This window comes from Ammospiza caudacuta, chromosome 3, assembly GCF_027887145.1.
Source record: "Ammospiza caudacuta isolate bAmmCau1 chromosome 3, bAmmCau1.pri, whole genome shotgun sequence".
Classification (NCBI taxonomy): domain Eukaryota; kingdom Metazoa; phylum Chordata; class Aves; order Passeriformes; family Passerellidae; genus Ammospiza; species Ammospiza caudacuta.
The window spans coordinates 60,832,765-60,860,003 of record NC_080595.1 but is presented as its reverse complement, the minus strand read 5'-3'; the positions used below and the strand labels follow the sequence as shown (position 1 = coordinate 60,860,003).

The following is a 27,239-nucleotide window of genomic DNA, read 5'->3' as shown; positions in this document are numbered from 1 at the left end:
TAAAACTTTGAGCACCGACACACACAACTTCCAGCACCCTCCAAGCTGGCCCAAAATGGGGATTAGCAAAGCTGCCTTTCTCCTCCTGTTCTTTCTCAGCTCAGGTAAGAGTCCTTTGCCTTCTGCTTGCCTGGGTGAGGCTGGGGCCAGACCCTTGCAAGCTCCATGTGATGAAGGTAGGTCCCCAAATCCCTGCGTCACAGCTCCCCTGGACGATGGTGGATTTGGGGCTTGCTGGGCAGCAAGAGCTGCTGCTGAGCAGAGTGAGAGCTGTCATTGCTCCAGGGCTGTGCCCATTACAGACACCAGAAGAGGAGCAGCCTTGGTGTCTGCATGGGCACTGGTGGCTCCCAGCAAACGTTCCCCTGGCCAGAGACAGGGGCACCCTTGGGGAGCAGCCTGTCAAAGGCTTGCACAAAGGCATGGCTCCCTCTGGTTTCAGCAGCCTTTTGTCTTAGGTTTGGGGAATTTTTTTTTCTGTTATTTCCAGCCACTGTGATCCTTATTCTGATTGCTCTAAAGTTTGTTAATGCTTGTGCAAAACAGAATGATACAGGAAAGGAAAGCTTGTTCTACACACTGCAATTTTGGTCTTTTTCATAACTACATTCTTAACAGTGAATTTTTCATTCCATATGATATGGAGACCAAATCTGATCACTGTTAGTTTCTGCAATATTTTTGGTACAAAAAGGTATTTTTGTGGAAGATGGTACAAAAATTTTGGAGCGCACAAGAACTGAATTGAGCTCCTTAGATATATTTTTATGGGTTTCATACGTATGAATATTCTCTGTCCTGGAAACTTTAAACTCCTGTGAACTGTGAGATTCAGACCACACAGCTTCTTGCAGGCATCTATATAACTACACAATATGTTGTGATTGTAGTAAAAAATACAGTTCTGAGTGTGCTAATGCTTATATAAAGATACAGTAAAATAGACAAACATTTTACATATGCAGTTTTAAAGCATAAGAAAAAGTAACAGTTAGGAAAATATATAGGTAGATTTTAGCGGGAAGTATTGGAGACATGCCCCAGCATAAAAAAAAAATCTCTTACTTAAATTTTATCTTGGTTTAAATTCTAGTTTCTAAGCTTTGTTTTTGCAAAAGAACAGCCTCTGTAAAGTCAAATACCTTCCTCAATTAAGTAGGAATTTTATATAAGGGAGAAAAAGATACAATTTGGGCTTTTATCTGAAATATTATACTTTTTTCTTCAAATTCTTTAACAAATGGTTGTAAATATTTGCATTTCTGAATAAGATAGTAATACATTTTCTGAGACTGTAAAACATCATAGATATAATGCAAATGGTAGCATGATAATTTACTGCTTTTTATTGATTGCATATTTTCCTTTTTATTTTCCCTACAAGTAATCCCCTGCCATGTAAATATAACAAGGGGAAAAATACTTTTATGACTCAAATCAATTATGACCCTGTCAATATTTCTAAAATCAAATGTTGTATTAATAGTTGTAATGTTGTTGCAAAATGTCAAAACAGAACTCAACTAAGTTTTCATGGAAGCTGTACCATAATAGGAATTCTTTTCTTGTTTTTCTTTTCCTTGTGGAGAGCATTGCAGCATCCCTATGATATTGTCTTAACCTAGTTTAATGTTTTGTCTCAAAACTTATTTATTCTCAATGTTTTTGTTTTGAAATAACTAGTGGAAATGCCATTGGGCTCTTTTCCACTTATTCTTTTGTTTTCCAGCAGCTATCCTTTTTTTTTCCATGCATACATTTAAGGTAATTGCCAACCCTTAGAGATGAGCTCTTCCCAGGGGTTTTTAAATGCAGAAAAAACCCTGCAGTAACTTCTATGCTCTTGCAATCGTATGAGAGGAAGCATAATTTGGCTTTTATCCCTATTTTACCAGCTTCAACTTGTAGATGCCAAATGATCTTTAAGAAAATGCCCAGTTGCAGGCTGAGCTATCTCTCAAGTGAAGGAATTTAGTAGCAGGATACTTCTGAGCCCACTTCACAGTAAAGAGTGTTACTCGGGAAAGGGAGGAGCTGTTGCCTTTCTCAGCTGGAAAGACATCACTGAACAACCCAGTGGAGCCCCCTCTCAGGGGTCTGAGTGGGACAAGGAGGCTTTTTGTCCCTGCTGCTGGCATTGGGCCATGGCTGAGACAGACAGGGGGCAGAGAAAGTGAAGTTCCTCTCTGCAGCATGGCTGTTATTCCTGAGATTCCAGCCATGGTCTGGTTCATCCCCTGTCTGCCTTTTGTTCAGCAATTGCGTAAGGCCAGGCACAGAAGCACAGAGCAGGACTGAGATGTCCTGCAGTGACCAGGGGCCAGGGTGCCTGTCTGGGGTTGAAACCCTACAGAACAGGTAACTCCCAGGGCCAGATGTTTGTCAGAAGAGTCATATGCTCACTGATAAAGAAACTGTAAAAATCATAGGACTCATGCAACTCCATGACCCTGCAGCTGGAAGTCATGGAAATCACTGTGCTGTGCACTAATTCTGAGATTGCACAGCTGTAACAGGAAAATACTAAATGCCAAAGTCCTTTACAAGAAGAAATGTTCTTGAACAATTTTTGAGTTTACCATTAAACATAGCTGTACTTTTTAGTATCCTATATATTTGACATGCAGCTGTAGCCCAGAGGTTGTTAGGTGAATTTATTTACCAGTTTAGTGTCTTGTCTTAATTCATTGCAATGGAGGGCAACAACTGCCACCTTGATTATTAAGTAAGTTCAGTACAGGTTTATTACAAAAATGACAAACTGAACATCTGACAACCTCAGTGACTGAGGATGGTTTGTTTCTTTTAAAAGGAGCCTTTGTAAGGAGGTTACTGATAAATCTGAAATCATTCCATGAGGATAGATGGACAGCATGGGACAAATGTTGTTCCACACCTTTATTAAGCCCCATTTCTCTGCTTTGTCCAAAGTATGCATGGCCAATATTTTCTTTCTGAAACACCTTCCCTCTTTTTTCTCCTTGTGTCATCTTTTGTGCTGCCATTACTTTATACCATAGGTTTGTGTTATCATTGTTCAAGCCATTTCTCTGTCCTGCCTTAACACTGGGTTTTCAGTAATGCTGCCTTTTGCCATACCAGGAAGACATTTTAGATTTACCCATATTTTGTCACCATTAACCAACTATTCCAGTAATTAAATGGTGATGTCACATGACTAGATGACAAAGAACTTAATGTGAGAGTTTGAAATTAATCATCATTCCCATTTTCACTCCTTTCTCTCTTTTTCATTTTAGTGCAAGGAAGCGTTCTAGACCGCTATGTGAGAACAGAGGGAGCTTGGTTGCTCAATCCAATGAAGCAAGTTTATAGAGCAAATAGTGATGAAGAATGTGCAGAGAAATGTGAAAATGAAGAAAAGTTTGCTTGCAGGTAATTTCCACTGGTTCCCACACACATCTTTCATTGCAAGTGATGGAACAATATGCCTTTTTTACCTGCAGTCTGAAATTTCAAGGGTTTTCTTATGACTTCGTGGGGGTTTGAGGTTTGCTGGAAAAACAAAAAATGTAAACAAACAGAATGCCTGGGACATATAGATGAAGACAGAAAAAATAGAGAACTTAAGAAAGTTATGTTGAACTTTTATTGAAAAACATTACAATATCTCGATGCACAACTTGACATGCTGCAAACAAACTTGGCATGGTTTTATCAAGGCTCTTGCACTCTTTCTGCAATAAAGAGTCATAATTAATTTCTTGGAAATTTAGGATAGGATTGCTTATTTTCATTGCATTGCCTATCTTGCAGATAAATCCATTTTTCAGAATTTTACTAGAATTTGGACTTCGCTAACTGCTATTTACTTTGACAAGGAGATGGCCACCTAGACCTTTATGACTCTAAACCCTTTCAGCCAAGTCCTCTCCCTGCACTTGCATTAACCAGGCTCAAGGGGCTAGAAAGCGTGAAAGGTGTTGATGAACCTGTGTTGTTGGTCTTTGCTCAGGTTTCTGCCCCACAGGAGCCCATTGCTCTGAGCCTGAGGCTGCTGGATCTCCTGTGCCAAAGCCTTGCAGCCCACTGAGCTCCAGCAGTGTAGCAGGAAACTGGGGCAGTGAGGAGGGATGTCCATTGCTGTGGTGGGAGGCAGTCTGCGCATACAGGGCAGAGGGATTGTCTCTTCTAGTGTAGCCCTTCTGCAGCGCGCCTTTCTGAACTCAGCAGAGTGCCTGCAGTGATGTTTCAAGCACTGGGTTCTAATTAATGCTTTTATTCAAGGCAGGGATACAACGGTCCTGACTTCTTAACTGTGTTTTGTAACTTTGGGCTTTAACTCCAATGAGAAAATGAGACTTGTTCTAAAAAGGTGGAAGCCTGAAGGATGACAGGGGTCTACTGACTGTATGAAATACCACCAATTCCCCTGGATCCAGCTTCACTCTGAAAACCACAAAGAGGGCAGATCTGCAGTGGCACGTGGTTCAGGATATTAGGGAGGAAGGCAGAGAGGGCAAGTTTGTATATTCAGATTATATATTTACAGTTGGCAGTTAATTACTGTTCCCTTTTGAGGCATATTCAGACACAGTATCATTCCTTAGCTTCTGCCCTGGGGTCTAAGCCTGCCATCGCTTGGCACTGGAATGACATCAGGTAATGCCTCCTTAATTAATTACATGAGATCTATTACAATCAAGCAAGAACAGGTGCTGTCTGGCAGGAAGGATCTGGGGGAAGAAAGATAAATGTTAGTCAGAGCTTAGGACCAGGGCAGCACTGCAGCATCCTCACATTAATGCTTCAGACCGTGTTCAGATCAATACTTCAGATTTATTATCCCACCTTAGAGGTGGATTGAGCCATGCTCCTTAGTTACTTTCCTACTTACAAATTTAACATTACTGACAGCTTAATTGGCTTAACCGGGCATAACAGCTTTCTTGTTACCCATTGAATGCCATGCTGCTATTGTTCTTTTCTTTTTGGTCCCAAAAACAAGCTGTAGGAATTATTTGGCCTGTCAGAAGGTTTCCTTAGATGCTATTCTAGAGGCTACACCATCTGCTCCAGTTTTGCAGTTTACAGAAGGCTATGACTTATGGAGTGCTTACTCTCGGAGGAGTTACCACAAGATAACTTAAGGTCCTGGATTGTGTTTTACCTGCTCCTTGTGGTAACTACTGCATGCTGTGGAGTGTCTAACTCCTTGAATGACTGCTTATATTTTTTAAATTCGGTGAAGGTGCCTTGTGTATATATCCCCTTCAACATGGTCTCTTGAACCTCTGGCAAGTTATAAATCCCTTGTTATAATTTCTTCTTGTAGCTCCCTTTCAACTTAGGTTTGATATGAACACTTAGAAGTGAAAATCACCACTGAAAATGTGAGCTGTAATACTCAGTGATTAGAAATATCAGTCTTAAATATCAGTCCCAAATATTGATATTTTCTTAATATGTAAAAATTTGAATCTCAGTCTTAAATATCACTGAACTGTAGTGTTTGATAAAATGACAACTGAATACTCAAAAATGTTTTCAGGAAAATAAGCATATATTCAATATTGTTTCTTACATTGCTCTCTTCTCTTAAATTTGACAGGGCCTTCTTATTTACCAGTAAAGACCAGCAGTGTTTAACATTGAGTGAGAACACCAAAACAGCAATGATATTCAGAAGAGCAAATGCAGTTCTTTATGAAAAAAGAAGTATGTATATATCTTTTTTGTGTTACTAAACTGTGGTTCAGATAAAAATGATCTATTTTTATAGTATTTGTATATTGTTGTATGATGTTCATACTCTTCAGTTAATTAACTGGTGACATTTTTATCCCATTATTATTTTTATTATGTCATTAATTGACGTGGTGAATTTTATGAATATTTTTGTCATAGATGAGGATTATTTGACAGAAATGGTCTCTAATTCTTTCTGAAAATACGAAATGTGTCTCTGAGGAATGGTAGCTATCCAATTCTTTATCCTGTTTCAAAAATTATCACCTTATACCAGATGCAAGGAAACAATTGTGTTTTAAGACTATTTTTCAATTTCATTGTCAAGCATGGAGCTCTTGCTGTATACAGGGCAGAAGGAATGTGGTTTATTTTTGATGTAACATAAATTTCATTGTGCTGTTCACTGATTTTAATAATACAGTAATACTTGACTTTGGTAATAGAAAATGAACCAGGTTCTCAACTGCTGAAAATCATGGAATGGTTTTGATGGGCCAGTTTCTAAGCAAAAGGCAAGAATCTCAATAACTTGATAGTAAACACCCATGACCTTCAGAAAAATGTATCTTTACTTCTCTGTTGACCTTGATGGCTTATCCCTCCCTGTGGGCTAAGACAATGCTGTGTCTATAGCAGCTGCAAGGAGATTTTAGACAGTAGTTCAACAGCTTTAGCTGGATTGCAGCCGAACATCCAAATGAGGTTTTGTTCAGGCACTGTGGATAAGGGCCTGATAAGGAAGATAAGGAGGTAATTTTTCACAGAAAGGTGTGTGAGTACTGGGCCACATTGCCCAGAGAAGCTGTGGAGCCTTCACCCTTGCAGATATTGGCTGGCCACAGCCCTGAGCAGTCTCACTCACCTTGGAACCTGAATGTGCTATTTCTGGGACTATGGACCAAAGACAACTGAGGGTCCTTTTCAACCTGGTATTTTCTGAAGCCTTTGGCCAGCTGCATTTTTTTCTGCAGGTAATTTAATGTTTAGAACATTAGTTCTTGCATTATACACAGAAGCAGGTGGGAATTTCCATACATCACAAATAAGTAACACTAAGAAGTCTTCTGCAGTTCTTATTTAGAAGGAAAACTGAGTGAATCAATTAATGAGTAACAAAGCTAAGAGTTTGTATGAGTAAGTTATATGTAAATAATCATATTGTTTTTTCTTTCTGTGATCAGGAGCTGGATTGCAATTTTGGTTTATTTTTGAGACATCCCTTGGATTTACTGAAGTTAGAACCTGTTACTGCAATACTCATTGGGGATTTGTTACATGTTTTGGGGCCATAGACATGTGTTTTAGTTTCTTGAAATAACAGAAACACGCCACTAAAAGTGTGAAAAACTTGTTTGACAAAACCAAAATTTCCAAAAATTGCACCTCTGCCTGCAGAAACCAAAAGATGACCTTTGTTATCATAAACATCAAATACACAACCTAGTGTGTATGTGTCAGATTGTGTCAGATGCTGTCTGTGTTGCTCAGCCTTGTACCTGCAGTAATGTTTTCAGTCTAAGCAATTACTTGATGAGACCTAGTTGCTATTTATCATTGTGTTCAACAAAAAGGATGACAATTACTATAAAACTGACAGTTTCAGAAGTTATTTTTTTAACAGCATGTGCTATAAAAGAGAAAGTTAATAATTTCTGACTTACAGTAAAAGTAACAAGAATTAAAGCTGCATTCAGGAATTGTTACCTACATATCTGTTTGGAAATAGTTAACCCAAGGGACACGGGTTGAGTTTGGGGATCAAAGTCAGTAATTTGTCATCGGAAAGGAAAAGCCCTGAAGGTTATATAAACGGTCAAAAGTTTACACAAACAAGAAGAGTCAGCACTTGACTGATTCAATGTTCAGTGATTGAGGGGTTTAATGTTATTTTATTGCAAAATTGTTTGAGGGATCCAAATGGCTTCCAGCTAAAGTTTCTAGAGTAAACTTGCCTCTATGTATACATTGAAATAAAAGCATTCCTAAGGGTGCATCTATAAATTCAGGTCTAAAATATCAGCCCCCAGAAAAGCTGAACCATATTTTGGATTCAAATATTAGTTCTTTTCACTGTGGGCAAGACAGGTCTGTGTAAAATGGCATTATTTCTCCAGATTTCTGTTAATCTTCTGCTTGTATGTCAGCTTTGTTACAACTTTGATGCTGGGAAAACCTGTTGCAGAACTCGGTCTCTACTGAATATTCAGTTTGTACACTACTTAAAGACCCTTAGACAAACCAGGTCACAACCTAAAAGACAGATTGCTTCTCCAGGGAAATGGTAAATGAGTTTCCTACTTAGTTTTCTGAGCCAGAGGACACGTTGCCTTACAGTGACTGTCCCTAAACTGCAGCTGTCTTGTCTTCAGCTGAATTCAGGTGACCATCTTTAAAGATTTGATTTTAATTACTGTGCATGACTATAATAATCTTATAGGAGGCAAGAAAAAGATAATGTTTTTCTATTTTGTTATAGTATCTATTTAAATGTATTTAAAGTGTACTTTATTATTTAAATCTACTGTGGCGTGTTCCCAAAATAACTGGTTTTTGTTACACTTATTTCTCTGGAATTCTGGTGCAGAAATTCTTTTGCATTCAGATACATTTTTCAGTCCCAATCAAGTCATCTTAGACATCAGCTATCTAGCAGATTTTTACAATGTAAAATGTCTAGTTTTGAGAACACAAGAAAGTCAAAATATGATCAAACATATTTAAGTGTGCTGTCATGAAAAGGGATTTTGTGTATGTTAGAATCCAATTGATATGTTGTGATACTGATTAAGCACATATCATTTCAGTATATCTTCTAGAATGCAAGGAGGGAAATGGAGTGGATTACAGAGGAACAGAAGCCAAAACTCAGAAAGGTGTGAAGTGCCAGAAGTGGGCTGATAATACCCCACATAAACCAAAGTAAGATCTTTTCGTATCTGTTCATATGTTTTTCTGAAATTTTGTTAAGCCACACATAGGTGCTAATTTGTCTTGTAAGCAATTTTTTTTTGGTGTTAGAAATCTCCTTATAAAACATTTTTCTGTACCAGCATAAGATAATTCTCTAATCTGAGTTGTTACTCAGAGACCTCTAAGTGATGCTACATCATCAACAGAGACGCTGTCAGTTTTGGCAGTTGCATTCAAATTTTATGGGCTTTACATGAGCAAAACACTAGACAGAGAAACATCTGGTTCTGCTGAAATCAGAATTTTTTAGTAGTCTCACCAGAGCAAGAACTTCTTCTCTTGGCCAAAGGTATAACATGTGGCACATGAGATAGAGGTGCATCATTTTTTCAGTGAATCCACAATTAACAAGGCAGTATTTCTTGTATTTAATTGAAAACACCTAACTGGGTTTATTTAGTAACCTTCTATTCGTATGCTGTAGCATTCAGGTTACAGAGGACTCTCACATTTCAGCAAATACATTGTCATTGTGTCTCCCAGGGAACATATCCCAGAGGAGGCACTTCCCTACATGCCAAATGGTACCCTGCTTGAGCAGGAAACCAATAGCTAAAGAAAATGCAAGTGTTAAGGGCATAACTGGCCATAGAGGCACTGTATTTCTTAAGTCTATCATTGTAGCACTTCTCATGCTTCAGCAATTGCACACACTAACTCGTAAGGGCCCTCTAAACACCAACATCTACAAAATTGTCCTCAGATAAAGATTTTGTTTTTAGAGCCCTGAGCTGAATAATTGGGACGCCTTCCTTATTCTGTAATCCCATTTAATTCTGTTCCAGTTACACGCCTGAAAAATATCCCAAAGCAGGACTGGAGGAAAACTACTGCAGAAATCCTGACAAGGATGTAAAGGGACCCTGGTGTTACACAACAGATCCTGATACCAGATTTGACTACTGTAACATCCCTGAATGTGAAGGTCAGGACACACATACTGACTTCTTTCCAATTTTTTCAAGATGTGTTGAAGAATGTGAAGTTATTCAGACACTTTTATTTTCAATTGAGCATTTGTTTCAAACTTGAATTTAGTTCAACACGAAATTTTCCAAAACATTTTCAACATCAACAAGGAAGATATCAAAAGACCCTGAAAACATCAACACAAAGTATTTTTTTCCCTAGATAAAAAAGGCGTATGGGTGTATTGATATATCATAAAATTAGAATTGAACAAAATGACAGTTGCTAGTGCAGAACTCAATAAAATGTGACAGTAGCAAAGCACAGATTTTAAATTATATATTAATAGATTCAATTTGGTTCTTTTAAAGCCTGTAGTCTGTAGTGTTGGTTTGAGGTTTTTTTTTTTTCATGGAATAATACAACAACTAAAATGACTTTAACAAGTTGATTGTTAAAGTAATCTTACCAAGGAAACTAAGCTTTTACTTTGCCGAAAAATGACTGTATTATGGCCTTGTGCTCTGATCAGGCTCTTGTGCTTCGTGTGAGACAAGTAGGAATGTTTCTGGACCAGTTGATCAGAGGTTTTCTGTTTCTCTTGTCCTTACTCTGCCTTGCTCCTACAGTAGAGTGCATGCACTGCAGTGGAGAAAACTACCATGGTGTGGTTTCAACAACAACGTCTGGGCTTGAGTGCCAGCGCTGGGACTCCCAGGAACCTCACTCCCATGGATACCTCCCAGAAAAGTGAGTCAGGTTCTGTGATGGGCTCTTTATCACCAGTGGTGGGCTGAAGACCACCCTGCACCAGACAGGAGAATTGTTACAGCCATTAGTAGTGTATCTTAAAACCTAAAAATCTTATTTTTCTGGTTTAGTTTTCCAGAGAAGGATCTGAAGAATAATTATTGTCGTAATCCTGATGGAGAACCTCGGCCCTGGTGTTTCACTACCAGTCCAACTAAACGCTGGGAATATTGTGACATTCCTCGTTGCAGTGAGTCTGGCTTCTAGGCTTCTTCCAGTCAGAGTGGTGTGAGGATCTAAAACAAACAGAAGAGGTCCCAAAGATAAGAAAAGTATAAAAGACAGCTGAATTATCTCAGAGAAAAAAAATAATCAGTTTAAAATGAACTTCTGATAGCTTTATTGAGATTAGACGTTTCTGTCATAGGCATTTCTAATGGTTTTGTCTGGAGCACATCTCCCTTCCTTGGTGTATTTTCCTATGACCAATGAGGCAAAGTGAAAATTTTCCAGGATAGAAATCCATTTTAATTTAGGTGAAATGTACATTTTTGAGTTGAGTCTGTGGTTAGAAACCATAGTTATTTAGCCAGACTGCAAGGCCTAAGCTCAGTGAAGTTACTTCAGCGAAGGACAGAGATAAAGGGGAGGAGACAGAAGATGATAGAGAGAGACAGGGACTGCTGTAAGGGCAAGTCAACCTGACCTCGGAATTCTTTCTGATAAAAAGGAACTAGTGGTAAATGTCACACGAAACCCATAAAAATGAATATGTATGAACCTATTGTGAAACTGTATGCATATGTATTTGAGAGAGAGATAAAAAGAGACCTGAAGTTCTCAGAGGTACGCATGCCTTTTTTGCGGAGAGCAATCTCCGCATGTGTCCAGCGCTGTAATAAACATACCAGCTTTACAACTTTTACAAAGTTGTGGGGTTCTCTTCTTTTCTCCACAAAACACCTGGCATTTCTGCTGTTTCTTCTGTTGTTCCTCTTTTGATTCCAAGAGTTTCACTCTTCCTGAAAATACTTTGGCTTTTGCTTTGCTCTTCAAATGAATTCTCCACCTTTTCAGTTTTCTTTTCCCCTAAAGGCCTATCCTTGCCATTATACTTTTTCTTGGGATTTCTCACTAGACCTCATCCTTGCTGTCTCTCACCACTCAGAGTATGTCTATTTTACACATGCACCTGTCTGTATCACTGATGGGCCAGACATTTCACCCCAGTTTTCTTCACAGTATTACCACTTGCTCACTTTCCAGATCTGTTCTGATGAGGCTGCTAGAATTTTCATATCCTGACTTTTGAATCCTGGCTCCTGTAAAGAGGCAGATGCAAATGCCCTTCTGGCAGCCTGACTGTTTGTGAAGAACTCAAAATGGGAGAAAGAAAAGTCAAGAAAGATATCTTTAGATCTCTTATCTGCCTTTTGGACTTTTCAAATATTTTGATATTTAGAACTTACCTGCCAAGAAATCTAAAAAGCCCACTTGATTATAAAGATCAGAGTGGTTTGTTGGTTTAGTTTTTTACTATATCTAGAAGGCACGGATTAATTTCAGTTCCTTTTTTTGTCACAGCAACACCCCCACCACCTCCTGTCCCAGGACGCCAGTGTCTCTCAGGGAGAGGAGAAGACTATCGAGGCACAATATCTGTTACTGAATCAGGAAATACCTGCCAGCACTGGAGCTCTCAGTCTCCCCACAGACACGCTCGCACTCCTGAAAACTATCCCTGCCAGTAAGTGAAACCCCTCTGTCACTCCGTGTCCATGAGAAATGCCAAGTCTCAAAATTACTTTAGTTTTCTTCATCTGTATTGCAAAGTCCTTCAGTTACACCAGCATTCATCACCTGCTGGATCTCATATTTTCAATTTTTTCATACATTTCTTTTTATTGATTTCTTTGTTCTTGAATACAGGTGTCTCCTCTTCTGACTTTCAAGCTCTTCTTGGCTGACTTTTTCCCTCCTCATTTCATCCTTGTACTGTATTGCTCAGATGAAACCATGTGGAGTAAGAAGGGTACAGCTATGATATTTACTTGGAGCTAGATTCTTTCACCCTAGATTCTCTCTGCTGTGCTACTCTTGACTTCAAAGTATTACAGCCTCTTAATTCATTCATCCGTTGTGCAGGTATCTGGTTTAGCACATCCAAAACACCAGCGAATTGCAATTATTCATGTGACAAATGGCATTAGTAAATGCAACATTAAACTAGGCAGCAAGAGATTCTCCATTTGTTCATAACTTTTAGATTTCCAAGAGAGACTTTTATCAGCCAAGTTTTCTGTTCTAGGGGCCTAGATGAAAACTACTGCAGAAATCCTGATGGTGAGCAGAGGCCATGGTGTTACACCACCAACAAAACTGCCCGGTGGGAATATTGCAACATCCCCTCCTGTGACAGTGCCAAGCCAGAGGCCCCTGGTAAGAACAGGAAACAAGTGGAATTGAAGGGTCATCGTGGTTCATTTTGAAAAATCTCCTGTAACTCTGCTCAGTTGCATTGCTGCTGTCACTGTTGGCATTGCCGTGTCTAGTTGAGCTCTGGGTGTGATGTGGAGCCCACACTGGTGTGTTCAGTCTGGCGGCCAAGTGTAGAAGGTTTTAAGTCAGCTGCTGCCTCAGATCAGGAAATTTTGCAGTAAAAGAAGTCTTTTCAATTTTCCCAGTGGTGGTATTTTTAAATGCTCCATGGAAAAGTTAGTTAGCTTTACATGCCAGCTCCTTAAAAACTGAATGTGTAGCAAAAACCTAAGATTGCATGGCAAAGACACAGGCAGCCCCCATCCTGAAAAAATTTTGATTCATATATTAACTATTTGGCTTGTTATCTGAAATAAATCCCCATGTGTGACAGTAAAATTAAGTACAAGTGATTTTAATCTAGAATATCATGAAATTTTTGCAAGCATCTTTTGATATCTTCATTTTGATCTACTGTCTGGGAAGGATTCTGTTACAGAGAGCATGCTGTGGTGATCAGTGAAATACTCTGGCTTCTTGTTTTCTGTTGTCTTTCTATGCTTAAGCATCAATGTCAAAGAGTTAAGATGCAAGAGATTGGTTTCTGTTATTCACTGCAGCTGTGGATGTGCCTGAGCAGGCTGAAGTTACTGAGGAGTGCTATCAGGGCAATGGGGTCACTTACCGTGGCACAGCTTCTTTCACTCGCTCGGGGAAGAAGTGCCAGGCCTGGAGCTCGATGTCGCCGCACCGGCACAACAAAACGGCCAAGAACTACCCCAACGCGTACGTGTGCTTCCCATCGCCGGCTTTCCTTGGGCAGCGGTCGTTCCATTGAACTTGTTTTGATGTGCATCATCATTGCACAACAGTGATTATAAAGCTGGGAAGGGAGTGTACTAGATAAAAATAATCCCTTCCTTTTCTTCTTCTTTTATCATGGAAACATTTTTTATTAACTTCATCTTGAAAGAAACCGCAGGTGCCACTATTATACTTTAGACTAATTAACTGTGTGTTTCTACATTGCTTCTAAAGTAATTAATAGTTATAATAAATTTTCCCTTATGCTGAAATGAACTGTTTCTATGCATTAATTTATTCACAAGTTTAAGTCTTTGCTTCCTAGTCTGCAAGTCATTAAAACTTTGAAGAAGGGATAGATTGTTTTCTTATTCCTAATATTTATCACTTATTTTTTCCAAAATGCAAAAAACTATTCCTTTTTTAAAACTATTGCCATATTTGAAAAAAATAAATTATATCTTTGCTATACATGTATGCATTTACTTATCTGGATTTTTGAATTATATTCTACTTTAAGTGTTAATCACTGAATAAGTATTTGCATATTTAAATATTTAATGTATGTGTCCTGATTTCTTTCTGCTGTAAAAACTATTTCAACTGGCCATGACAGAATGTACATGATAAATGGTATATGCTAACTCCGAAGCAGATCTGCTTTCTAAAGTGTTCTTGTGAGCTCTCCCCAGGGCAATGGCATGGGTAGGAATATAATATGTTTGCATTTGCAGGGGCCTGAGCCAAAATTACTGCAGAAACCCAGATGCCGACAGCCATCCATGGTGCTACACCACCGACCCCAGCGTGAGGTGGGAGTACTGTGACCTGAAGAAGTGTGACGACCAGGGGCTACAGACTGTACCTAAGCCTCCTCAGACAGCAGAGGAAACAAACCCTGGTGAGAATACTTTCAGCTTCCCCAGAAATGCTCATAACCAGGAAGCTGGTTTTTATGGAAACACTTACAAGAATTTAATAAGAAATGAAATACAGGAAACTCTAAATAAATACAGAATTTAATACAGTATTGTATCCACGCTCTTAATTTTCTGAGCACTTTTGTAGTTAGTATTTTATAGCAGGGGTTCTGCATTAGTTTTTAGGCTAATACCACATCTTTTACCTGCTACATCTGGCAATATTGGAAACATGAGGAAGCAGATGGCTCTACTGTGGGAGGGCAACTAGTAATAACAGAAAATGGAGCAGTGATGGCATTTTGCTGGCACCTGCTCCAAAAAGTCTTTTCCTGTGCCATGCTTTCACATTTCTAGGGTTCCACTTACCATCAGAGGACAGCTGGCTTTTTTTGATTCAGTTCAGATGCAACTCTGTTATGCAGTAGATGGTTAGAGTTCTGCAGCTTTCTTTTTTTAATTTGTTTTTGCTATGACATGTTTCACTTGTTAGAAGGTTAATAATTTTGGCTGAATACGTGTTACTGTGTTTTACCTACTGTAAAATGTGGCATTGGACAGATATCAGTGCCTGCAAGGGAAATACTTTATGAGTGCATGGTATTTTTAGACCTGATTTCTGGAGTCTTGAAGGATTGACTAAATGTTAGCTTCTCTTATTTATGACTTTCATGATCATGAAGAAAATTTTTAAGATGCAAGGAAATTAAAATATCATTGTTAGTCATCCTTGACACTATGTAGCCCTTATTTCCTCATCTATATAATATGTAGGATGTGTAAATTGTAGTGGTATTTCCTCAAATTTATCTCTGCTTCATCACCATCAAGTATGGATGTTGCCCAATAGCTCACAGCTAACAACCATTTCCTTTCCTTCATTTTTCACAGAGTGCATTATTGAAAATGGTGTAGACTACCGTGGCACAGTGGCAAAAACTGCAAGGGGCAGGACTTGTCAGGAGTGGAGCTCTCAGAGACCTCATAGCCACGACTATTTCACTCCCACAACTCATCCAAGAGCAGGCCTGGAAAAAAATGTAAAAACTGTTCATTTAATACTTGCTGTCATTGAGCTTTGCTTATCTTTTTTGGGGTCCCTCAGCAAGCATTTGGCGACAAGTCCTTGTTAATTTCTTTTCCTCAGTTCAATCCAAAAACCTGATCATGATAGTTCTTGCTGCCATGACCAGTGTGGTCACTGTGGGACACAGAGATGCTCAGAAGCTCCACTGAATGCTTCTGCAGCACATCCAAGGGGCTTCAGATAGGCCCTTGCTTCTCCTCAGTACTGAGGACCAGCCAGAGCTGGTCTGTGGGCAGGGCCTCTGTCTCCTCTGACAGAAAGAACACCTGGGCTCATAGGTTTCAGTAGTACCAGGGACAGGAGATGTGATGGATCCAATGTTCAGTGCAAGTTCCTTGAGATGCGTAGCTGATGGATTGTAGCCCCCCATGCCCCAGTAATTCCCCTTCAGCCCTCCAGCCTCTGCCACAGCCCTTTATTCAGGGTGATACCTGTACCTGACCACCCTGGAAGGTAATCACCCTTTCTAACCTGTATCTTCCTAGTCCTAAAAAATGTACTCATCAGCAGCTCTTTAGCCTTGTAAAATCCCATTTAGAGTATTTGCCTGATTTGTGACAAGCTTTGCATGTGATACAAAGAGCTTGTTTGATGCTGACAGCTTGAACTATTTTTTTACCAGGTAGATGACTTTAGAACTTGCTTTAGTCAATTCTTTGATGGCATCACATACCCTGTATTGAATTCCAGATTGGGGAAACTGTCTCTAAAAAGCTGCCTGTCATAAATTCTTGGTTCTTGCACTTGTCAGGGGCTCTTGGTAGCATATATTTTCTCTAAGACATGGGATATGTTTCAGGATAGGGAAGGGAGCTGGAAAAGATACCTGGTAGCATACAGTTGTGTGAGGTGTGTGTGCTGGGTAGGGATCAGTCAGTATGCCCAGGGAAAGCCCAGAGAGTGATTCAGCACCTGCATGAGGCGGAGCACTGCAGCCCTGCATCATCACAGGTTGAGCAAGAACAGCTTACACAACACTCTCCTGTCTCGGAGTCATGCAGCCAGAGTGGATGTGGAAAGACCTCAGGACTGATCCTACTGCTCCTATTAACTGCAGGGAAAGCAGGAGTAAATATTTTCTGTGCTTTAGAAAGCTTCATCAAAGTCAAGATCTCCCAATTTTTGAGATCTCAGGGATCCAAGGTTGCCCTAGTGAAGTTTAATGTCTGAAGGCAATTGAGGAAGTTTGATTTTTATTATCCTTTTCCAAACTCCAGAGCAAATGGAAAAATGAAATAATATTTGACAAAAGGAATGGGAAGTCACTTATAAGAATGAAAATTAAAAAATATTTCCCAATTTTATTTTATTTTGAAGCTTTAATTGGTTGGCCTTTCTATTCCCTGGTTAATAGCTGGTGCCTTTATTCTATGTTACAGTATTGCAGGAATCCTGATGGAGATGTGAATGGACCTTGGTGCTACACAACAGACCCGAGAAAAGCCTGGGAGTACTGTGACATTCCCAAGTGCCGTAATTATTCCTTTAAAAACTAGTGTCTTCCTTCCCCTTAAAGACTTTCCTGTACCTTTTTATAACAGCTGGAGAGTACTTGGTGTTTAGTGAAAGACTGATCTAAGTGAAACAGATATAGATAAGAAATTAAGGCTCTTGGGAAGTCATGTTCTTAGGGTCTCTGTCTGAAGACCTAAGATTGGTCTTCCTTGAAAGCTCCAAATGCACCACAAGATATGAAGGCCACTGAAGCTTATGGAGTTTTGTCATGTGTTTCAAAATAGGCAGTTCCAGCAGAAATTTCCCCTGCCCCAGCCCAATCTCCTGGCATAACTCTGTGCGTGGCCTTGCTGAACAAGGCACACTCTTATACCAGCAAAATCTTTGCACTCCCTCTCACGTGGCTCTGGTTCTGTTCTGGATGACAACCAGATTGTCCCTCCTCTGATATTGTACCATATCTGGTGTCTGCAAAATGCATCTGACCCTAAAGGTTTAACCAAATGCCCTTTGTCTTTGTTTACTAGTAATCAAGCTCTGAATGAGGTGGTGCAACAAAGTGTACAATGATAAAGTTTTATAACATTTTGGTTTCCAGTCCTTTCATGTCTATCAACAACAAAAGCTATGCTAGGAAGAGAGGTAGCTCTCAAAAGAAGGGTGACTTTCTTGCTGCTTTATCCCCTCAGCAGTGAGCAGAAGAAAATGTCCTCAGATCAAAACCCAAAAGCGGAGCAAGCAAGAAAAAGAAAATTGTTGTAAACACACTGGACCTGTGAAAGTGTTACTGCGGTGAACGTGTTGTGCTGAGATTCTTAAGGAAAAAAAAATCACATTTTCACAACACATTTTCACATCACTATTGTATTGTATTTTGATGATCCATTTCTTCTTTAAATTAGTACTGGTTTTTTTGTTGAGAAGGTAATCTAAAAAACAGAGGAAATATGGCATTTGTTTTTAATTTCTTTAGTTAGCTCTTTTTGCTGACAAAATTCTAAATTCTCTGTTGATAAGACTCAGTTCGCCAAGGCCAAATAAGAACTACTTTTTTAATAACTCAGAGAAATCTGAAGGGCCAAATGATCCTGAAATAAGAGTTGACAAAATTTTGTTCCTCAGAGACAGCTTTAGAATTTTGCAAGACTAGTTTAAAACATCTGTTTAAAACATCAGCTTCTGATGTTTAAACTGCTGTAGTCCATAAGAGACCATTTAAAAATGATGGAAGGCTTTATTTCTTTTTTCTCTCTCTTTTCTTCTCCTTCCTCTTCTGTTTTTGTTTTGGGTTTGTTTGGTTGGGTTTTTTTCTGTCTGACTGTAGAGCTACTTGTGTGTAATTTGCTGGCCACTGAGAACTGTATGTGAAAAAGAAAAATTTACTGGGCATTTTTAGGTGTTCCAGATGAAGGTAACCTAACAAAATATATGTGATGTATGGTATAGAATTCCTTGAAGAGAATCAGAAGCTGAAGTGACAAATGTAACAGGTTCACCTTCTAGTTCACCGAGTTCATAGTGAATATACAGCAAATCACTTAAGTTCCTAACAGTTATATTGTTTTCTTTTCTGAAGCTCCTCCTCAGTATGAATGTGGGAAATCCAAGTTCAGACCAAAATTGTGTGCTCAAAGGATTGTTGCAGGGTGTATTTCACACCCACACTCCTGGCCCTGGCAGATCAGCCTCCGTACCAGGTATGGTTATTCCCCATTATATTGGACTCTACATGCAAAGAAACCTGGCCTCTCATACAGCCTTACAGTAAGTGGTTCAGGCATTCTAAACTTGATTTCAATTTAAACATAGCTCAAGGCTAAACACTGTGTGTGCTATTCTTAAAGAAGGTCATTTAGACAACCAAGAACACTCTATTTTGTGACAAATCAATTGTTAATTGTTAATTTCAAGAACATTTTCAGTAGAAGGCAGCATGACTCTAAATCTGTCACTATATTCTATAACAGAATCAGTTTCCAACGAATAAAAGCAACAGTATGGCTAGTAGACTTCTTGATCAGTCCTTCCATGTAAACATTTGCTCCTACTGGCAAAATTATTAATAAAACTGGTAATCAAGCCAGTTGCAGAGCTTTATGACTGTGATTAGAGCTAGAAAAAGTCAAAATCTCTAAAATAGTGAACCTCACTGCACACAGGGTTTTTTTCCAGTAATAGAAACACTGACTAAGAATGAAGATCTAGGTGTTTTCATGCAAGGCCTCCTAAAAATGTCCACAGACTCTTACTGTCGTAGTAAGAAGCATTATTCTAGGAAAGCAAAACATTTCTTAATGAAATTGTGGAGTAATGTCTTTAGTTTGTAAAGGCAGACATGTTGGAAATATTACCTGATAAATTACAGTAGGATTAACTTCCCCATCTTAAACCACCGCCCTTTTCATGACATTTTGCTCTATTACAGTTATGGCTTGCATTTCTGTGGGGGAACTCTGATAGATCCTCAATGGGTTCTTACTGCTGCCCACTGCTTAGAAAAGTAAGTATCTGTTATAGTCTCCACCAGCAACTTCTTACACAAGATAAAAAAAAACCAGGAGAAACAAGGGACCTGATAACTAACCCAAGCTGGTTGCAAACAGCTTGCAAGCAGTCAAGAATTGAGCCAAGTCTATTTGTCATTCATTAAAACTGAATCTTGACTGTAAAGCAGAGTGACAGTGATAACTCCTGCCAATTTGATTTCATGTGCCATTATAAGGGATTGAGTTTACTCCAAAGCTGGCTATCTGGCTTTGACAGAGCAAGGTGCTCAGTAACATTGAAAGTGGTCTCTGTTCTGGTTGTGTATTCATCAGCTCACCATGTGCAATCATTTCCAATAGGTCCTCACGACCAGCTGCATATAAAGTGTACCTTGGATTACACAGAGAAATGGCAACTGAGCCGTCAGTACAAATCCATGATGTAGAGAAGTTGTTCAAGGAGCCACGCAGAGCAGATATTGCTCTGCTCAAACTGAGCAGGTACCTTCTTCCCTGAAGCACTCCTTTGTTCTGATGGGACAAAGTGGTTGCTGGTGTTGTAGAAATGAGTGTTTCTGCGTACTTTGTGTTCAATTAGTGATTTGAGATCCCCTCTTTCTTTCCTTGCAGAGGCTCTGGGGTTACAGAAAGGCAAAGGCTGTCTTTGGGAGGGGAGGAGGGCTGGGGACAGTTAGCCAGGCTGGAAATGCACTGGGAGTCAGCTGCTGCAAGGTGAGGCAGTGGCAGCAGAATAGCGGGAGGTAATGCTTAGAGGAGATTTTAGTCTGTGTTTCTACATGCTTGATAAGGTAATGATGATTGAAACCTGCCACATTAGCATGATGCCAGTCCATGCTGTTTCCATGCTATGGTGAGGAGATTTCCTCTTCCAGCAGGGCTCGCCAGTGGGCAGGCAAAGAGTTTGATGTAATGCCCAGTATGGCCCTTCTTGAATCTGTTTTCATTCATTGGAAATGCCCTCTGTGGAACTGTGCAATCAAAAGGAATTTGTCCATGCAGCTACCAGCAGATGTGAATGTGTGCTGCTTGGGCTTTCAGTGCTGTGGTTGCAGTGCATGTCTGAAACAGATACAGGGTCAGATTAAAAATGTAGTCTTCTAAATGAGCTTTTGCTGCACCCAAAGGCAAGTCAGATGGCAAGTCAGATGGACTTAGGTTCTGCTGTGTGCTCAGTGTCCTGACAGAAAGTGATTTCAAATCAGACTGGATGCAGAAAGAGCAATCTAACACCTAGGTGTCAAATGCCACTAAATTATACCTATATATATATAATATATATATATTTTTTACAAATACCACTAAATTATTTCTAATTAGGTTCTATTTGCTATGCATTAGCCTAATTCAAAGCATTCTCCTGGATTATTGTTGGCTCTTTTTATATCATTATCCATTTCAGACTTTTCTCTTTTGTGTATCACTTTCTGTGGATTTAGAGCCTAAAAAGCAATTTTGCATGTCAGAAAAAAAAACTCAAACAAAACTAAGGATTTAAATGATAAAAGGCTAAATGTGTATAAAATCTTTTTAGAAACCTGAATTAGAACCTAGTATTAAGTATAATTGTGCTAATGATTGTTCCTCTTTGTTCATTCCAGACCAGCAGTCATTAATAATCATGTCATCCCAGTTTGTTTACCAAAAGAAAATGCTGTGTTAGGAGGAAGAGAGGAGTGCTATGTGACGGGCTGGGGAGACACAAGAGGTGAGACAGCACTGACACATTTAAAAGCTCCATGTTTGCAGACTGGTATATACTTGTAAAAAAGTGTGCCCTCTCTTGTGCCCCATGCAAGCTATTGATGAAAAACTTGTTTCATCAAAATTCATCAGGTGCTGCCAGACTTCCCACTGTCTCTCTGACACTGATTCTCCTAATTCATTCAGTGCCATGTAAACTGAAACCCTCTAAATAGATGCTACAAGAGGAGAAGCAGAGCTAAGGAGTCACTTCTCTCTCAGTCCGTATGCTTTTCTCCAAAGTGGGCTTTTGCCCAATTGGATGGAAAGTTTTCTAGATTTAGGTTATTTCTTAATCACATAAATGTGACTTTTCTTATTCTCTTGAGTGATTCTTCCTCCCAACCAGGCTGGTTCACATCTCACACAAATAAACCCCTCATTTTCAAAACCTCTCACTCTATCTTGGTTCAGAAGTGCATTGGTACCTTCTCTGCCTCCTTTCCCACAGTGCCTTTTTCTGCTGTTTGCTTCCTACCTAATTTCTTCCACACAAAATTCAGATATAGAGAAATAAAATGGCTTGGGAATGGCTCCCACAAATATCTGTGGGTACCTGATCCACATGGATGTACTGTGAGAGCAGGAAGGTCAGTGGTGGGTGGTAGAAGGTGGTAAGTACCATAATATTGATGATAATGCCTGCTGATTTTGGTATATCTTCATATTGGGCCTGGGAAGTGTATGCACAGCGCACACTATGCTGATTTTATTGCTTATCCATATCCTGATATTTGTGTGTTGTGACTATGATAATTACCTTTGTCATTCATTCTTTTTTCGTCTCTTTTTCATTTCCAAAGGTACTCCTGGTGAGGGCTACTTAAAGGAAACTGGCTTTCCTGTAATTGAGAATAAAATATGCAACCGCCCTGAATTCTTGAACGGTAGAGTTAAAAAGCACGAGCTCTGTGCTGGGAATATTCATGGAGGCACAGATACCTGCCAGGTGAGAAAGTCTGTCAGCATGAGAGTCACTTGTAAGCACATTCAGATCAAATAGGGCATTGCTTTTTTGGGCTTTAGAGGCCCAGAATTATCCTTGGGGTGTTACCACACCACGTGTATCTGAGCAGTGAAATGCCCATGGATTCTTCTCTTTCCTTGCTCCCCTGTCTGCTGCTGCAAAGTAGGGAAATTTTTCAGATAAGCCTGAACTCCAGAGCACGTGGGAACACACAGCTGCACAAGTCAGGTGTGTGGAAGCCAACTTAGAATGACAAAAGGTCTGATTTTCTTTCCCCAGGCCCCCTTGCTAGCCTCAACCAGATTACCTCCAATGTCCAAGCTAGCTCAGTTAACAGCATCTCAGTTAGCAGTCAAGGAAGGATGCAGTGCCATGCAGGCAAAACAAGGGCCAAAGGAACTATGAACTTCCAAGTATCAGTGCCACAGGATCAACTAGTAATAACAGAAACCCACGGAGACCTCAGAGAAGAGACTGAGGGAGGAAGCACAGAAATTAACAGTTTAACAATCAGATTCTTTTTCAATAAATCCCGTTACTTGAAAAATAAATGTAGTGCCTGGGTGACATGAAGAGAGCTTTTATTATAAAAGTGTTCAACAAAATGCATGGAAAACTCTTGCCTTGCTGGAATTCCAGTGTTCCCTATAACTCCTGTGTACTTTGCGTGTAGGAGGTACTTCTGTTTCTGTGCCTCCTATGGGAAGGGTCTGTCCAAGAAGGAATCATCCTGTTCTTTTGCTCTTTAGGGGGACAGTGGAGGACCTCTAGTCTGTCTGGACCAAGATAAATTTGTCCAACATGGAGTCACCTCTTGGGGCCTTGGCTGTGCCCAGCCCATGAAACCTGGTGTTTATGTTCGAGTCTCCAACTACATTCCTTGGATTAAAAGTGTGATGGAAAGCAACTGATCCTGGGTACGGACTGCCCTCTCCTGGAAAGCAGCATGCACGTCAGAAATACAAGATTCCAAGTGCAATATTAAAGCTACAATCATTCGTAAGGAAACAAAATAAATACGATCATCCATTTTAAATTGGTATAAATTAGTAGTCATTGCCAAGAAGCCCAGCTGACAGTCTGTTACCCTGTTTCTATATGTTCGATAGTTTGTTTGCTATGTCTGACAATAGACATACCCACCTCTGAAATACATGTTGAAAATTCCAACCTTAACTGTAACTGGACACCTGTATTTTAATTTTTTTAAGCTCTACAATGACGTTTTCTTTTAAGGTCATCATTTTCAAGATGTTCGGCTTCTAAGATATGAAGAAATGAGAATACTTTTTATTTTCTATGAGTTGTCTGAACCTATTACCAATTTGATGCTACAAACCAAAGAAGAATCTCACAGTACATATCTTATATGCCTGTGAAGTTTTATTAGTTACATCTGATAGCATTAAATACATGGGATGGAAAAAAAAGGAAGGAAACACCTTTGGTTTGTGTTTTCATATTTTTTATTGTCAAGGAAATACATGTGTCACAAAAGTATAAATGTTGCATCAAAGATATAAAACAGTGAATTAAAAAATAGCCTCACCCTGAAGTTAGTCCCTCGTAAAGAAAAGAAAATAGCTATCTATAGGTACCACAAATAGTGACAATGCTTCTACATATTATAAAATTCTGTACCCATTTATTTCTTTGTATAAATACATAACTACATAATAGTTAGATGTACATATTTCTCCTCTATAAGAAGATAATGTACAAATGTGGTTATAGGGAGTGTAAGCTTAAACCTTCCAAAATTCTTTCCAGGGAAAGCTTGACTCATGCTTGCCAAAGTGAAGCAGTTGCTGACTGTGAACTCCTGCTCCCATCCTGCTCTCTGGCAGATAAACCGGGGAGCTCCCCACAGGCATCTGGAGACCCCCAGATCTGCACGGGGTCCTTCTGGCATCCCCAGGGTATGCTGAGGCTATTCCAAGTAACACAGCTACTTCCTGGGGTGGCATTTGTCCTGTCCATTTGCTGCACTCTCGGACAAGCCAAGCTGCATGTCATTTTAAAATTGTCTTTATGTTTTTTTTGTAAGCTTGCACATGCAGAAGGGATGTGTTGCATCCTAAGAGTTTGGTTTGGTTTGTTTTTTTCTCCCAGTGCCTTAAAGGGAGATGAGAGCTATTAAGCATAGTTAGGTGGCAGGGTGATTTCTGAAGCTTCTACTTCTGGAGTCTGATTCTGGGAGATGAAATCATCTCAGGGCGTTGCCTTCCTGAACAGGAGCAGCTCTGATAAAGCACACACCACCCACCTGTCTGGTCAGAGGGATTCACTGAGCACAAATACCATCCTGCATATTTTCCATATATATCCACTTTGGTCATTAAGCCAGCCAAGAGATTTGTACAGTTCTTCCCTGACAACAGAAATTCTGTGTTGCAGCTTGGGCTTTGATTTGTTAAGCTCTTCAGATGTGAACTCCTGAAGCCATGGTTAATACCTGCCTTATAGAAGAGAAACCTCTTCTTGCCAAACTGGCTAGAAATTTTGGGATATGCCTGAGGGGCCACAGAAGTCCCACCTCATAACGCTTCAAACAGTGCCAGTCATGATCCTTTCCTTCTGCAAGACTGTCAGGGACAATAAAAAATTGTTATTTTTTGTGGTAACCCTTTGCACAGACTGGATAAAGTAACCTAGCACATGTGGTGGCAGTGGCACATTTGACCCAAAATAGCACTTCCATCTGTTTGTTGGTCCAAGAAACCTCTTTGCCAACAGGAAAAGCACACTTGGGTTTCTGAGGACACATTGTGTGCCTGTGGTGATGGTACAGTGACCCTTTGTCTCTTGTGTACCTCATATCTCTCACTGTGCCTCTGGAGGACACACATGCAGGACAATTATAGCTGACAGAGTTCAGGCCCTCAGCGAAGAGGTGCCTCTCACAACAGCCCTTTTGGTGTCAGCAACTTAGGAGAACACTGCTGTGCCTCCTGAGAAGCTGGCAGAACTTTCCTGTAAGTATTAAGCAGTTGGAGGCACATATGAATTTAGAATAACTCTTTTTTTGAACAAGCAGCCTGTCCTGTGGTCTGCATGCCCAGGTGCATCCACCTCCATGCAGTTGGTTTTGCTTGGGGTTCTCCCTTGCTGAAGCTGTTCATCTGGTTCCACCACGTCCTCTGTCACCTCTCGCCCACAAGAGGGTATCCCCACCATTACCAGGCTGCTGGTCATGCACCACGTTACACACCCACTACACCTTCGGGAGGCAACACAAAGTCTCACAGAGATGGAAGGGCTTTTCAACTTACAAAATCCCTGTTAGGGATAAGAGTTAGCACAAAAGCAATGACCAAATACAAACTCCACCTGAAGTTGCTTAGCACTACTAGATTAGAAGTCAAAACATTATGCATAGGCTTTTTTCTGCTGTCCTTTACAAAACAAATTATTAAGAAATAAAAATATTCAAACTTCTGACACTGCCCCAAGCCATTTTACCCCCCAGAATTTATCACTCACATTATCTTTTGAGCAACACATGCAAAACAAAGTATAATCTGAAAGGAGGAAACAAGTCTTTGCATCTCTCATTTCTCAATGTGTTTTAGTTGTCCACTAACTGAAGAAGCTGTCAAATATTATTCACATTTATTTGGAAAGCTGTAGCTTTAAAAGATCTCTGCAATCTTCTCAAGCTGCTAGTGTTTAAAACACCAATTTTTTAAAAAATCACAAAGAAGAAGTGCTGAATGGAAGAGGGGGGTTCAGCTCACCCAGCATCACATGTGATCACTTCACCCTGGTTCTCCAAGGTGCCTTCAGTAGAGGTTGGCTGGGCTGAGTTTTGTGGCTGGGGTTCTCACTGAGACACAGCCTCTGGCCAGTGCACGCCCATAGCTTCCAGTTCAGGGCTGGTGTCTGCCAGCCAGCCTTGGGCTATCAGCTGTCTACAGAAGATTGTATTGGTCTAGGAGAAGGTTTCTCCTTGTAGCAGTAGCTCCAGTTTTGTGTGGTGTCTTCTAGATTAGCCATATATATTGTGAGATGTTAATTTAGTTTCATATCTCCAAGTCATTACTGACTTTTGCTAAGCATAACTTTGACCTTTGCTGTGCCTCAGAGTAAGTTAGAAACAGCCTTGAAAGACAGGCCTTTATCACTAACTGCCTAAAGTGTAAACACTAGGCTGGGATTTTTATTAAAGGTCCTGTTTTCCTCCAGAAGGGCTGGTGATAAAGGCAGTTGCTGGGAAAAGGCAGGGAGAGTTGGGAATTGCTGAAAAGCACAGTATATTCCTCACCACAGGAAATCCTCCTGGAGTCCTAGGATGGTGAGACTGGAGCAGTGATCATTCATTTTCACTGACTGTACCAAAGTGCTACTGATTTGTGGTATGAACCTTCCAAACTCAGTCCTATATCTGCTTGTGCCAAACATGTTTTTCTGTGAGCTTATAAGGTCCTTTACAACATCTCACTGACTTTCTTTTATTTATTTCTCTGTTTATAACAGGATAGCTTTTGAATGCCACATCTTCTCAAGTCCTTCCCTGCAAGGAGTGAATTGTTCACCAGTCAGTGGCCAGGACAGAATTCTTGAGAAAGGTAATACAGAAGAAAGGAAAGGCAGTCTGTCCCTGGTATCTGCTACAGAGCCAGAGAATTACTCTATTACATGTCAGCTTCAAAGGACTAATAAACACTTACCTCCCTTCATAACCAAAGCTCCTGGCTCATCCCTGCCCAAGACAGCTTGACATCCCTGTCAAGAACCTAAAAAAATTATCCCCAAGACAGAAAGATGACAAATAGTGATAAAGAACAGAATGCAGAAATTGCAGGTCATCTTGGCAGTGGTCAGGGTGAAGAAATTTGGTTTGTAGGGATGGGCAGAGAGCATGATTTGTAAAGGAAAAAATCAGCATATTCTTGAAAGAGGTGTTTGAAAAGCACGAGGAGAGGAGAGGAGAGGAGAGG

At 40.0% G+C, this 27,239-nt stretch overlaps 1 protein-coding gene across 2 annotated transcripts; it reads left to right on the top strand.

The window, feature by feature from the left end:
• On the top strand, positions 1-27,002 carry LOC131555179 (plasminogen-like). 2 transcript variants are annotated; one of them, XM_058800976.1, is made up of 20 exons: positions 1-104; positions 3,261-3,396; positions 5,573-5,679; positions 8,517-8,631; positions 9,468-9,607; positions 10,221-10,341; positions 10,473-10,591; positions 11,926-12,088; positions 12,650-12,780; positions 13,440-13,605; positions 14,358-14,524; positions 15,435-15,583; positions 17,010-17,103; positions 18,662-18,782; positions 19,511-19,585; positions 19,932-20,072; positions 21,191-21,297; positions 22,136-22,281; positions 23,049-23,216; positions 26,776-27,002. In XM_058800976.1, exons 1-19 carry the CDS (start codon positions 56-58, stop codon positions 23,208-23,210), a joined length of 2,409 nt encoding a protein of 802 aa, XP_058656959.1. In that variant the 5' UTR covers positions 1-55; the 3' UTR covers positions 23,211-23,216; positions 26,776-27,002. The 2 variants fall into 2 exon arrangements, with proteins under 2 accessions (XP_058656959.1, XP_058656958.1); XM_058800975.1 differs by lacking the exon at positions 26,776-27,002 and having other exon boundaries at positions 23,049-23,956.
• The last annotated feature ends 237 nt before the right edge of the window (positions 27,003-27,239 follow it).

What these genes read in the sequence shown, in the direction of transcription:
- LOC131555179 (XM_058800976.1), top strand. Translation starts at nt 56, where the DNA reads ATGGGGATTAGCAAAGCTGCCTTTCTCCTCCTGTTCTTTCTCAGCTCA. An exon ending in AGTTCTTTATGAAAAAAGAA is followed by an intron (nt 5,680 to 8,516) that starts GTATGTATATAT and finishes ATATCATTTCAG; the next exon opens with TATATCTTCTAGAATGCAAG. An exon ending in GAGGCACAGATACCTGCCAG is followed by an intron (nt 22,282 to 23,048) that starts GTGAGAAAGTCT and finishes TTTGCTCTTTAG; the next exon opens with GGGGACAGTGGAGGACCTCT.